The sequence below is a fragment of the Neofelis nebulosa genome, chromosome 1 (assembly GCF_028018385.1).
Source record: "Neofelis nebulosa isolate mNeoNeb1 chromosome 1, mNeoNeb1.pri, whole genome shotgun sequence".
NCBI classification, from domain to species: Eukaryota; Metazoa; Chordata; class Mammalia; order Carnivora; family Felidae; genus Neofelis; species Neofelis nebulosa.
The window spans coordinates 165,006,130-165,019,204 of record NC_080782.1 but is presented as its reverse complement, the minus strand read 5'-3'; the positions used below and the strand labels follow the sequence as shown (position 1 = coordinate 165,019,204).

At 41.3% G+C, this 13,075-nt stretch overlaps 1 protein-coding gene across 2 annotated transcripts in view; it reads left to right on the top strand.

Annotated features, from left to right (window-relative positions):
• MYO16 (myosin XVI) overlaps positions 1-13,075 on the top strand; it is a 616,506-nt gene that overhangs the window by 250,831 nt on the left and 352,600 nt on the right. For both annotated transcript variants that reach the window (XM_058742988.1, XM_058742979.1), the window contains exon 7: positions 6,741-6,866. In XM_058742988.1, coding sequence (XP_058598971.1) covers positions 6,741-6,866 — 126 coding nt within the window. The remainder of the gene's footprint in view (positions 1-6,740; positions 6,867-13,075) is intronic.

The window sequence follows — 13,075 nt, the reverse complement described above, 5'->3', positions numbered from 1 at the left end:
TGGGATTGCATTGAATGTGTAGATAGCTTTGGGTAGTATTGACATTTTGACAATATTTATTCTTCCAATCCATGAGCAGGGAATGTCTTTCCATTTCTTTATATCTTCTTCAATTACCTGCATAAGCTTTCTATAGTTTTCAGCATACAGATCTTTTACATCTTTGGTTAGATTTATTCCTAGGTATTTTATGCTTCTTGGTGCAATTGTGAATGGGATCAGTTTCTTTATTTGTCTTTCTGTTGCTTCATTGTTAGTGTATAAGAATGCAACTGATTTCTGTACATTGATTTTGTATCCGGCAACTTTGCTGAATTCATGTATCAGTTCTAGCAGACTTTTGGTGGAGTCTATCGGATTTTCCATGTATAATATCATGTCATCTGCAAAAAGCGAAAGCTTGACTTCATCTTTGCCAATTTGGATGCCTTTGATTTCCTTTTGTTGTCTGATTGCTGATGCTAGAACTTCCAGCACTATATTAAACAGCAGCGGTGAGAGTGGGCATCCCTGTCGTGTTCCTGATCTCAGGGAAAAAGCTCTCAGTTTTTCCCCATTGAGGATGATGTTAGCTGTGGGCTTTTCATAAATGGCTTTTATGATCTTTAAGTATGTTCCTTCTATCCCGACTTTCTCAAGGGTTTTTATTAAGAAAGGGTGCTGGATTTTGTCAAAGGCCTTTTCTGCATCGATTGACAGGATCATATGGTTCTTCTCTTTTTTGTTGTTAATGTGATGTATCACGTTGATCGATTTGCGAATGTTGAACCAGCCCTGCATCCCAGGAATGAATCATTACCATGATTTTAGAGTAGATTTGAACTGGGGTGATATTTGGACATTTCTGCTAGGACAGCAGTGTGATACGACAATATTTCTTGTGATGGTAGAGAGCATCACAGCTGTGTACCCTATGTTCACCGTTGAAGAATTTGCTAAATTTCAGTTGGGGTTAGAAAAAAATAAAACTGTTTTCCCACCAAGTTTGCAAACCCCCTGAATCTATGCACAGTTCCTACAGGGGCTGGTGGGTTCAGGCATTAAGGACCTCAAGTTCAGCTACATCTTGAACCTGTTCCTGGTATATCAGGAAGTCCGTAGAAGGGAGGGTAGACATGATCACCTGTTTCCCTTTCTGCCACTGCCTTCTCTTCAGTGTCGCAGAAGTTGCGATGGGAGGAGACAGATGGGCAGGAGGTGATGCAGTGGGGGCTGGAGGGCTTTGACTTGACCTTCCTTGAGAGAATGTCCTGCTCTCTGGGCTAGAAGCGGACCCCTTCCTTTGTGAGGATGTGGAGGTTCTTCAGATATCACCTCCTCACCACCATCACTGGGGATCTCCAGATGGTCCTTGACACCTGCCTCAGTTCTAGGGAATCTGAGGTGCTCCAGCCTGTCTCTCTCGCCCCCTCAGGCACCCCCCTGATACAGAACCGAAAACGAACACATCTCGTCCCTGGAAAAATCTGCCCACATTTGTTTTTGCCCCTGTGAACTCATGAGGGCCAGTGGATGCCAGGGTGTCTGCGACCTCCCCTTGCAGCCCACCGAGCGGAGAGCCAGCCCATTGCTGCCCTTTACTTTTTCTAGGGAGGAATCAAAACCTAAGTGACAGTGTCTTCGCCGTGCCGCTGAGGACACATGGCTTCCGTGGGCAGTCACCATAGCCAGGCTCTCCTGACGTGAATTAGGAAGGAACCCAGCCCCCCCGCCCCCAGCACAGGTACACCCACATGTACGCTGTCCTTTTATCTCTTGAGGTCGAGGTCAAAAGTAATCTAGGCAGTTTTTGGACAACTATTTTCAAATATATATACACACATATATATATATATGTATATATGCACACACACATATATATATATGTATATATATACACACATATATATATGTATATATATATGGTCTTAGTTTGGGATAGGATATATATTATATTCACACTCAGTCAAAACTATGGTAGGAATAATCCTCTGTTAATATTCTGACATAAAAGTAGAATAGGAGAAGATGTGAAATTATTGGTTCAAAACCTGGACTCATTTCTGTAGGTGTTTGGATAGCTATTCCTCAAGACTGATTTTTATTTACTCCCAACATCATGTTCATCAAAATTTGGCATTAACCTTAGAGTGGCCTTCCCGATGTAGGGCGGCAGAGGTCACAGACCTTAAATAAGACCACATTCAGTGGGCATATATTTCAAATTTCACACATAGCTTCTTTTTAAAAATTAGGTGCACAAATACAAGACTGAGAGACAACATGATGCCCATTTTCCATGTTATGCAATAAAAAAGACTTAATTCTAAGTGGTGGAATCCTTTCCGCTATACAAATAGGGGGAGAAAACACAAAGGGAAATCCTGATATCATTGACTACAACAAAAATTAAAGTGAACATGTATGCATCAAACAAGAGCAGAATTAAGAGGCAGATAATAAACCAGGAATAATGCTTACAATGGCTCTTCCAAAGTGTTGATATTTCTAAAATATGCAGTGTTCATAGAAATGAATGAAAAAGATGACCCTCTCTCAGTAGTGAAACAAGTAAGAGAGTCATTTCACTAAAGGAAATACAACTATCCTGTAAATATATTAAAAGAGACCCATTGTTAGAAATTGAGTACACTGGAATTATTTATAGTTGTTTTAGAAATTAACAGCAAAGACCAGAAAGCTAAGTAAGAATCTATGCACACACAGGTCTATGCGCACAGTCTATGCACATAGGGACTGTGCACACATGGGGTCTGTGCACACACAGATCTATGCGCACACAGGTCTATGTACACATAGGGTCTGTGCACACAGGTTTGTGCACACACAGGCCTATGTACACGGGGTATGCACACACACAGGTCTATGCACACAGGGTCTATGCACACACAGGTCTATGCACACAGGGTCTGTGCACACACGGTCTGTGCACACAGGTCTGTGCATACACATGTCTATGCACACGGTCTATGCACATAGGGACTGTGCACACATGGGGTCTGTGCACACACAGATCTATGCACACACAGGTCTATGCACATAGGGTCTATGCACACACAGGTCTATGCACACAGGGTCTGTGCACACACAGGTATGCACACAGGGTCTGTGGACACACAGGTCTATGCACACACAGGTCTGTGCAAACACAGGTCTATGCACACACAGGTCTAAGTACACGGGGTCTGCACACACACAGGTCTATGCACACACAGGTCTATGCACACACAGGTCTATGCACACAGGGTCTGTGCACACACAGGTCTGTGCACACACAGGTCTATGCATATGTAGGTCTATGTACATGGGGTCTGCATACACACAGGTCTATGCACACACAGGTCTATGCACACACAGGTCTATGCACATAGGGTCTGTGCACACAGGGTCTGTGCACACACAGGTCTATGCACACACAGGCCTCTGTACACGGGGTCTGCACACACACAGGTCTATGCACATAGGGTCTATGCACACACAGGTCTGTGTACACAGGGGCTGTGCACACACAGGTCTATGCACACACAGGTCTGTGCACACAGGGTCTGCACACACAGGTCTATGCACATAGAGTCTATGCACACACAGGTCTATGCACACAGGGGCTGTGCACACACAGGTCTGTGCACCCACAGGTCTGTGCACACACAGGTCTATGCACATGCAGGTCTATGCACATGCAGGTCTATGTACACAGAGTCTGCACACGCACAGGTCTATGCACATAGGGTCTGTGCACACACAGATCTATGCACACAGGGTCTGTGCACACAGAAAGCTGTGTCCCTGCCTACAGCCCTGGTTGGGGTGTGAGTTGGCACCAACATTCTGGAACTCAGTGTGACAGCCTACAGAAATAACTTGAAAAAACGTTCATTATTTTAGAATTCCAATTCTATTTCTGGGAATGTGTCAGAAGGAAATGGTCAGAGATGCAAACATAGTGATTATCAACAGAACAATCTTGTATAAGATCGGAAGTGTGGCAAATACAGAAATGCCCGGTAATTAGCAATTGGTCAGGCGTATTATATGCTCCAGGCGATGGCGCACTGTGCTTTCCTGAAGAGCCGTCTGTTAGAAGAGTAATTTCCAACTTGCCATAATTTTCCAAGATCGTCCTTTTCCAGTCGTCCTGCCAAGAGGCTGTTGCCAGTTGTCAACCGAAACAACAACCACCTCTGTGTCTCTCCTAAGACCCCATATAATAGCGGGAGAGGAGTATTCTGAGATGCCATAGTGGTAAACACTTTCACATTTTGGCACCTGACGGCTTCCAGCAATAGCGGCAAGGTAGGGGTATAACTTCCATTTCAGAAAATAGCCATTTTTTACACTCTAACTTAATGATGAGAGTGTCCCTGTAGGGTCTGTAGGCTTGCTTATGGATTCAGAATTTGGTTGCCAGGAGAATTGAGGTAAAGGCTCTAAGCTCTTGATATTTTACTATGATGAATTTTTAAAATTCTGTTATCTCTTGTGATGGTGTGAAAGTATTCAAAGTCACAGTTTTTTTACTTCCATTTTGAGATTGCCTAGGATTAAATTCATCTGTCTCCAGAGAGGTCACTGGGAGCTCATGCTTTGGATAGTGTTTCTGCCGAGTGAGCCAAGACTTTCCTTCTAGTCTTTTCCTTGAGAGCAGTGCCTGACGTGACAGGCTGAGAGCTGGGCTGAGTTTGAAATGGCAGAACCCAGTTTTGCTGAGTCGAAAGCAAATCTACTCATAAGCAGTTCATCCTGTGAACTTGACATCGTTAGTATCAGGTTCTGACCAACAAATGGATAGTTCTTGGTGCATTTTATATTAAAAATGAAAACCTTCTGAGATCCAGATCTTAGTGTACATAGTTCAGAGTAACCTTCGAATTAACTGATTATTCAATAATGTAGAATAAATTTAGGGGCAGGTGAAAGATTGATATTTTTTGGAGAACAAATATATAAAATTATGTTTCTCTAAAATACTTGTGGATATCTTATTTGGGGGACTGTTTGGTAGAATATTAATGAGGTAAGTTCTATATATAATAAAGTATGGGAAGATTGATGTGAAATGTGATCTCTTAATGTTCATGCTTTAAATTGGATGGATATATTTGCTCTTTTGGTACAGTCAAGTACAAGAAATAAGCATATAACTACATACTGTACATTAAAGAGCATAACTAGGACCAGAGGTAGAAAAGCAAATGTTTTTGCTGGATTTTATTAATATATATGTACGTGTATTTAATAAGTCCTTTTGACTTTATTGTAATTTTGTTTTTGTAATAAAAACAGCTACAAAATCCCATGCTACAAAAACAGGAAGAACTCACTGTTTTTACTACTTTTATATTACTTTTATTTTTCCTTTCCTCATAGTTCCTTAATATTACGTTCAGGAAATCAGTCACGTGGTTACTTAATAACCTCATTTAAATTGAGAACCAGTTTAAGTCAGTTGAGCATCTGACTTTGACTGAGGTCATGATCTCGCAGTTTGTGAGTTCAAGCCCTGTGTCCGGCTCTGTGATGACAGCTTAGAGCCTGCTTCAGATCCTCTGACCCTCTCTCTCTCTGCACCTCCCCTGCTCATGCTATCTCTCTCAAAAATAAAAATAAACATTAAAAAAAGAATTGGGGGCGCCTGGGTGGTTCAGTTTGTTATTCCAACTTCGGCTCAGGGCATGATCTCACAGTTCATGGGTTCAAGCCCCTCATCAGGGTCTGGGCGGTTAGCATGGAGCCTGCTTTAGATCTCCCTCTCTCTCTGCCCTCCCTTGCTTGTGTGCTCTCTCTCTTCCTCAAAAATAAATAAACATTTAAAAATTTTAAAAAAAGGAATAAATTGGAGTGTGATGATAGTTGGCTTATAAATAAAGCCTGCAGCATTGGAAACAGGACTTACCGCATCTGGAAGTTTGAATCCTTCTGCAAACCCTGATCTCCTCATTGTGGCTCCTGAGCCTTCATTTCTAAATCAGGTTGCTTTCAGAAACTAAATGGGGAGCACGTTCAGATGAGAGCTGCATCATCATTTTAAGGTCTGTCAGGATTAACCCATCCTTTCTGGTGTCCCCACCCCTTTTACCTGCTCATAAGCATTAAAATGATCCCGTCACATTTCCTATTGTCGTTTATATCTTCGAATCTCCTCTGGTCACACCAAGTACAGGGGTTGAATTTCAGAGCGAGTGTGACTTATGGGCAGGAAGCATTAAAGCATTCAAAGATTGTATTTTATATTTAAAAGTATTCAAGGGCACCTGGGTGGCTCAGTCGGTTGGGCGTCCGACTTTGGCTCAGGTTATGATCTCATGGTTTGTGACTTTGAGCCCCGCGTCGGACTCTGTGCTGACAGCTCGGAGCCTGAAGCCTGCTTCGGATTCTGTGTCTCCTTCTCTCTCTGCCCCTCCCCCACTTGTGCTCTGTCTCTATCAAAAATAAGTAATAAAAAAAAATAAAAGTATTCAGATTATAGTAGAAGGCGACACTAAAAGGGGAAATGAGAATTATATGAAAAAGCGCACATTGTCCGGATCAGAAGGTAAAGAATAAATAACTCACCTGTAAGCCTTTTTGCAAAGAAGGTTGATGTCCGCTGATATCAAGTAAATAAAACCGCATGTATGTTCTTTTTAAAAAGGTATTTTAGATCTGGTATTTTATTAGCTCTCTTCAAGCCACTGAATAAATTGTTTTGATGTCATTGCTTTTTTTTTAAAGTGGCATAACAAAATATTTCTTCATTGCAGTTACATATGGCATGTGCCAGTGGCTACAAGGAAGTGGTGTCTCTTCTCCTCGAACATGGCGGGGACCTCAATATAGTAGACAATCAGTACTGGACCCCACTCCATTTGGCAGCAAAGTATGGCCAGGTGAAGTGATTTCCTAAATTACTTTGAAAAAACCTATAATTAATGTATCATTTCGTATGTAATTTTTTCATTTCAAATTGTCTGCTAAGTATGTGACTTTTAATGGCATCATATTAGGAGATGAATAGTTTTACGGTTCAAAGAAAACATCGTCTTTTGGAAGGATACATAAAACATACATTCTCGGGATTCTGCGTGTTGTAGTCAAAACTGTTGGATAAATGATGCACAATTGTAAACATTTTGCATAGAGTGGACTTGTTATTTTCTTAACATTTCATAGTCCTTTTAATAGCTCACAGTTTCATGAGTCGTTAAAAATTCTATTTGTTCTCTACAGTTAGAAGTACAGCAGATTTGCATTTTGGTTTTTATTTTTCATATAAATTATATTTCATCTTAATGAATGAAGAAAGATTATCAGATATTTTTTCTTTGAACTGATTTTTGGCTACAGCTAATACAACCTCAGCCACTAGTGCACAAATTACTTTCTCACCAGGTACCATTATATCATGAAGCAAACTGACTTTTAAATGACTTATGTGGGTGAATATGACAGCAGTGTTCATAATAATATCAAAATCTATTTATAAAATATGCCATATTTTGTGTTAGAGAAAGCCTGAGTACTACTATTTGGGAAGATAATTCAATTTTACATAAATAAGGAAGTTGAGGTTAAACTTGTTGATTCCCAAACATTGGTCTAGGGTGACAGTCACACCCCTTAAGTTAAGTTCATACCAAGTTGAGTCTCTTGGATCCTAAAGGTTATGAAAAATAGCGATCATAAAATTTGAGTACTGCAGTTATTGAAATAATGGAAAACATTTGCATTTCAATCATTTTAGAAAAAGCACATTGCTTAGGGAAAGTCTTTCAAATTAATGAAAACATCATTTGCTTTGACAACATTTCCTGTATGAAAAGGTTCATTCATTCAATAAATATTTCTAACAGGCTATTTATTAAGTACTTCAAACTGTGCTTTTAGCAAGTGAATGTGTAAATAAATGGATAGATTAAGGGACCCAAGGCTGTAGATGGTGAAGCCATTGGGCCCAGGGGCCCCAGGTCCCCTAGATCCCCCTGTAGATCATAGGAGCACTGGGGGATCAATAACCTCAGTACACCATGAATACACCCGTGCTTCATTTCTAGCACCGCGGCACACTGGAAAATGCTGGGTGAGAGGTTTTGTCTTTAGTAAAACGTAGAGAAGCAAACATATAAGCAAGTGCTATTTCCTAGAACACACCTGTTGCTCTGAGCTGAAGAAGTGGTAATCAGTGAATTATCAAAACGTGCTTATTGTAGTCAGGGATCCCTCTGGAAGGAGCTAAATCCAGAAGTGAGGGATTGATAGCTTGGTAAAATGTAACAGAATACTACCACAACTTAATTAATTAAGGCTTTCATTTTACCCAATTTTTCAACTTTTCTGATTGGGCATTTAGATCAGGTATCATTTCAAGGAATAATAAATTGTTTTCCTTCAACTGCTTTTATTGGATAACGTACTCTGGGGCAATAGGACTAGAATTAACAAGTTTATTTATTTATTTATTTATTTATTTATAGTTAATTTATTTTTAATTTTTTTTTAACGTCTATTTATTTTTGAGACAGAGAGAGACAGAGCATGAGTGGGGAGGGTCAGAGAGAGGGAGACACAGAATCTGAAACAGGCTCCAGGCTCTGAGCTGTCAACATAGAGCCCAACGTGGGGCTCGAACTCACGGACCGTGAGATCATGACCTGAGCCAAAGTCGGCCGCTCAACCGACTGAGCCACCCAGGCACCCCATATAGTTTCTTTATTTAGACAGCGAGCAAGTGGGGGAGGGGCAGAGAGACAGAGAGAGAAAATGAATCCCAAGCAGGCTCCCTGCTGTCGGCACAGGGCTGAATCTCAGGAAACCTGTGTTGAAATCAAGAGTCAGATGCTTCACCGACTGAGCCACCCAGGTGCCCAATTAGCAAGTTTTTTTTCTTAAAGACATGCCTCGGACTAACTACATCACCTCTTCTGTTATTGGACATTTAAATCGTTTTTATCAGAACCCAGTGTGTGGTTTTTGTTTTACTTCATTGCGGGTCAAATGAAATATTTGGTAGGAGTTGGGGTATTTTATTTGTTATTGTATTTCTCGGTTCTGTGATTTCCATTTGGCTTTTTTTTTTTCATTGTAACTTCCGTGTCTTTGATGGACTTCAGTTTGTTTCAAGAGGATTTGTAGTTGCCTGTTGAAGCATTCTTATGAGAGCTGCCTTGCCATCATCATCAGATGGTTCCCACACCATCCACCTTGCTCTTGTTGCCAATTCATCATCTTGTCTCTTTCAAGTTGTGATGTCCTGATCTTGGCATGGTGAGGGGTTTTTAATTGCATTTTGGACACTTCAGCTATTATGTTAGGAGAATCTTGGTCCTACGTAAATCTTCTGTTTTAGTCAGCCTGTTTAAGTTCAGCCTGCAAGGCCTGGTCTACTTGAGTGGGTTGTGGTTCCAGTGACAGTTTCATTTTCAGACCCCTTGAGTTGTCATTTTAGTCCACTTGGCTTATCTGACACCCCTGGTGTTCTCACTGCTTTCTTCTAATTCTCCCAAAGGGTGGAAGCCCAAGCCGGGCTACCCCATGTCTCTGGGTGAGGTAGGTGGATGTCCACAAGGACAAAAGACTTTCAGGACTGGGGGCCTGTTGGGGCGTTCTCCCTCTTGCAGGCACCCCCTCCCAGCTGTGTTTGCCTCTCGTTGGGGAGGGGAATCTCAGCAGGTTGGAAGAAAAAGTGCTTGATCTGGCACTACATGTTAGCAGATCATGGTTCTGGACTCACTTGCCATTGCTGGAGCGACACAGTTGAAATGTGGGAGGGATGCATCTACCCAGGCCCCTCTCTGTCCCTAAGTCGGTCTGGGAAACACTGGGTCTGGACTAGCCTTCGGTTACCTGGGATTCCTCCCTTCCGCAGGCCCTGAGCCAGTTTCCCTGTCTCCTTGCCTATTCAGACCTCTTCCTGGGTTGCTTGTTATTTCCAGGGGTTATTTTTTTTTAATTTTTTAATGTTTATTTTTCTTAGAGAGAGAGAGAGAGAGAGAGAGAGAGAATCCCAAGCATACTCCACACTGTCAGCACGGAGCCCCCATGAATTGTGAGATCATGATGTGAGCCTAAATCAAGAGTCGGATGCTCAACTGACTGGGCCACCCAGGCGCCCCTCCCAGGGGTTATTGTAATTGGCAGGGAGGATGTGGAAGAAACCAGGCTAAGTTGGTATTTTTTTTAATCTTTTTTTAATTCTTTTTTTAAAGTTTATTGATTTTGAGTGAGAGAGAGAGAGAGAGAGTGAGAGGGGCAGTGAGAGACAAAGAAACAGAGAGAGAATCCCAGGTAGGCTCCACAGTGTCCACAAGAAGCCTGATGTGGGGCTTGAATTCATGGAACTGTGAGACCACGACCAGAGCTGAAACCAGGCATCAAGCGCTTAACCGACTGAGCCACCCAGGTGCCCCTAAATTGGTATGTTTTAAAGTGATGAAGAAGTTAATTTATGATTGTTTTCACATGAAACCCATCTGTGGGCAGAAGAGAAATGAAGGTGCATTTGTATAACTTCCATTATAAGGTGTCTGTGGGGATCTTTGGTTCTACATGTTGAGTATGTCTCAATGTGACCAGTTTCTGACTCCAAGATCTATTTGGTAAGAACATCTAGACATTTCTGTTCCACTTCCTAGAAGCTATATGATTAAGGCAGAAAGAATGCGTAGCTTTCAGAAATTATATCCCTCAGGCAATCAGATGTAGCTCCTGATACTTTTCTTAGTTATGGGCCTGCAATTTCAGAGGCCAAGAGTTTGTATGAAAATAAGGAACTGACATTTCAGGGGTTCATGGGAAACCCTCCACTGCAGAAAGGGGAAGTTCTGCCCAAGAAACTCCTTTTTTTAAAAAAAATTTTAATGTGCTTATTTATTTTTGAGAGAGAGACAGAGCATGAGCAGGGGAGGGGCAGAGAGAGAGGGAGACACAGAATCCAAAGCAGGCTCCCGGCTCCGAGCTGTCAGCCCAGAGACCAATGCGGGACTCGAACTCACGGACTGTGAGATCATGACCTGAGCCGAAGTCGGACGCCCAACCGACTGAGCCACCAAGGCACCCCTCAAGAAACTACATTTTTAAAGGGTCTACAATTAAGCTTTATTTGATGATAAGGTGGTAAAAAACAGGATAAGAGGGGCGCCTGGGTGGCTCAGTCGGTTAAGTGTCCGACTTCGGCTCAGGTCATGATCTCACGGTCCGTGAGGTCAAGCCGAGCATCGGGCTCTGTGCTGACAGCTCAGAGCCTGGAGCCCGTTTCAGATTCTGTGTCTCCCTCTCTCTCTGCCCCTCCCCTGTTCATGTTCTGTCTCTCTCTGTCTCAAAAATAAATAAACGTTAAAAAAAAATTAAAAAAAAAAACAGGATAAGAGTCAGATAAAATTTGTATCATGGAGAAAGACATGTTTTCTATAACCTTGATACAAGACTAGTGAATATATTAAACTGATAAAACAGGTTGGCTATATGGTAAACAGATTGGCATTTGGTTTTAGTAATTGAAAGTAGATTCTTTTAAATGTTAATTTACACAGTTACCTTTAACAAAAAGAAATAATGGCTAACAGATATACCATTTGGTATATATCAACATATATACAAAATAATGATTAACCTATATACATATGTTCGGTATAAGATACATAGCATGATACCTTGTGTGCCTTGGTGATTTAAGAAACACGGGCCCGGCACAATTACCGCTGCTTTCATAAAGCTTGCCAGTGATTCCTGTCACACGCAAGCTGTAAGATAACGGGATGGCTGGCGAATAAGGCAGGGAGAGTTCATGGGTATTAGTACTCTCACCCCATTATCTGCCATATTTGAACAATTTGTCAAACTTTGGATTTTCTGAGTCTTTGTTTTCAGCCTAGAGAAACAGTTATGAACTTAATGTGGAAAATATGATTCAAAGCTACATTTCCTTTGCAAGATGCAGAGTAATTCAGCTTGATGTTTTTATTCCTACTTCTCCGGTGCCCCAGTGATTTTCCCAACACTCATCATTTACTAGTGATAAATGAATGGAGAAACAGTTTCCAATTGCTCAATTTATTCTTTCAAAACCAGCTGAAAAATATTTGACCCCAACTTTAAAAAAAAAGATGTATATGTTTTTTGTTCTTGCCTGTATTTCCTGGACACTTCCCCGCACAAGCACCTATATTTCATTCTTCCCATCCAAGCGATTAAGCCAGTTTTGTTCTGAGGACTCCCCTGGCCTCCTCCCTGGCTCTGAACCCAGCTCAACCACTCACTGGCTGTGTGAACATAACAAGCCTCACTAATTTTTCTTCCATAGAATCTGGCCCCAAGGTCTTCAATCAATGGGAACCATCAACCTCAGTTAAAACGGGGATTTTTCTGTAGCTCAGGAGATTCTTGGGAATGGCAGAGGCAAATGCATGAGACAGCACTTGGGGTGTGTCCTAGTCAATTGATTCAGTTGCTAAATTTGTACAGACAAACATCCGACACAAAGGTTTCCAGAATTGCCCAGTTATAGTCTTCAAATGAGGCAGGTTTAAAAAGTAATGTAACATTTATCCTCAGCTTCTCTAGAAAATGACTAGTCATTAATTCACTATTTTCTAAACCCTTACACATTTCAGCACCAAGGATAGATCTAAAGATCCTAGGTGGCTTTTCCATTTTGCTCCCTTATACCTATCCAGGTGGGGTCTCCACCCAAATGTAAGCTCCAAGCAGTGAAGACTTTTGCTTGCCCTCCATGCTATCTCTGTGTCCAGCAGACTAACCCAAGGAATTGAAAGACAGATCAATCAACCAAGAACTTGAAGCAAAGCACTAACACTCAGAGGCAGAGGGGGGCTTTTCTGTTAGAATGCATGACATCAAAACCAAAATGTGTGCCTTGATTCAGACCAGAGGAAAAAAAAACCAACAACTAAGAGATTTATATTAATAGATTTTGGATAAATTGTGTTTCTTTTATTTTGTCAAGAAAATACCGTACAATATAGAGGATTATATTTAAAATGTGTTCATCTGTAAAAATACCACTTAATATTCATTTTGGAGATAATATTTTAGAAATAGGTTTTATTTGAATATCAAGTTATGTGTATGGGAGATTTAGAAC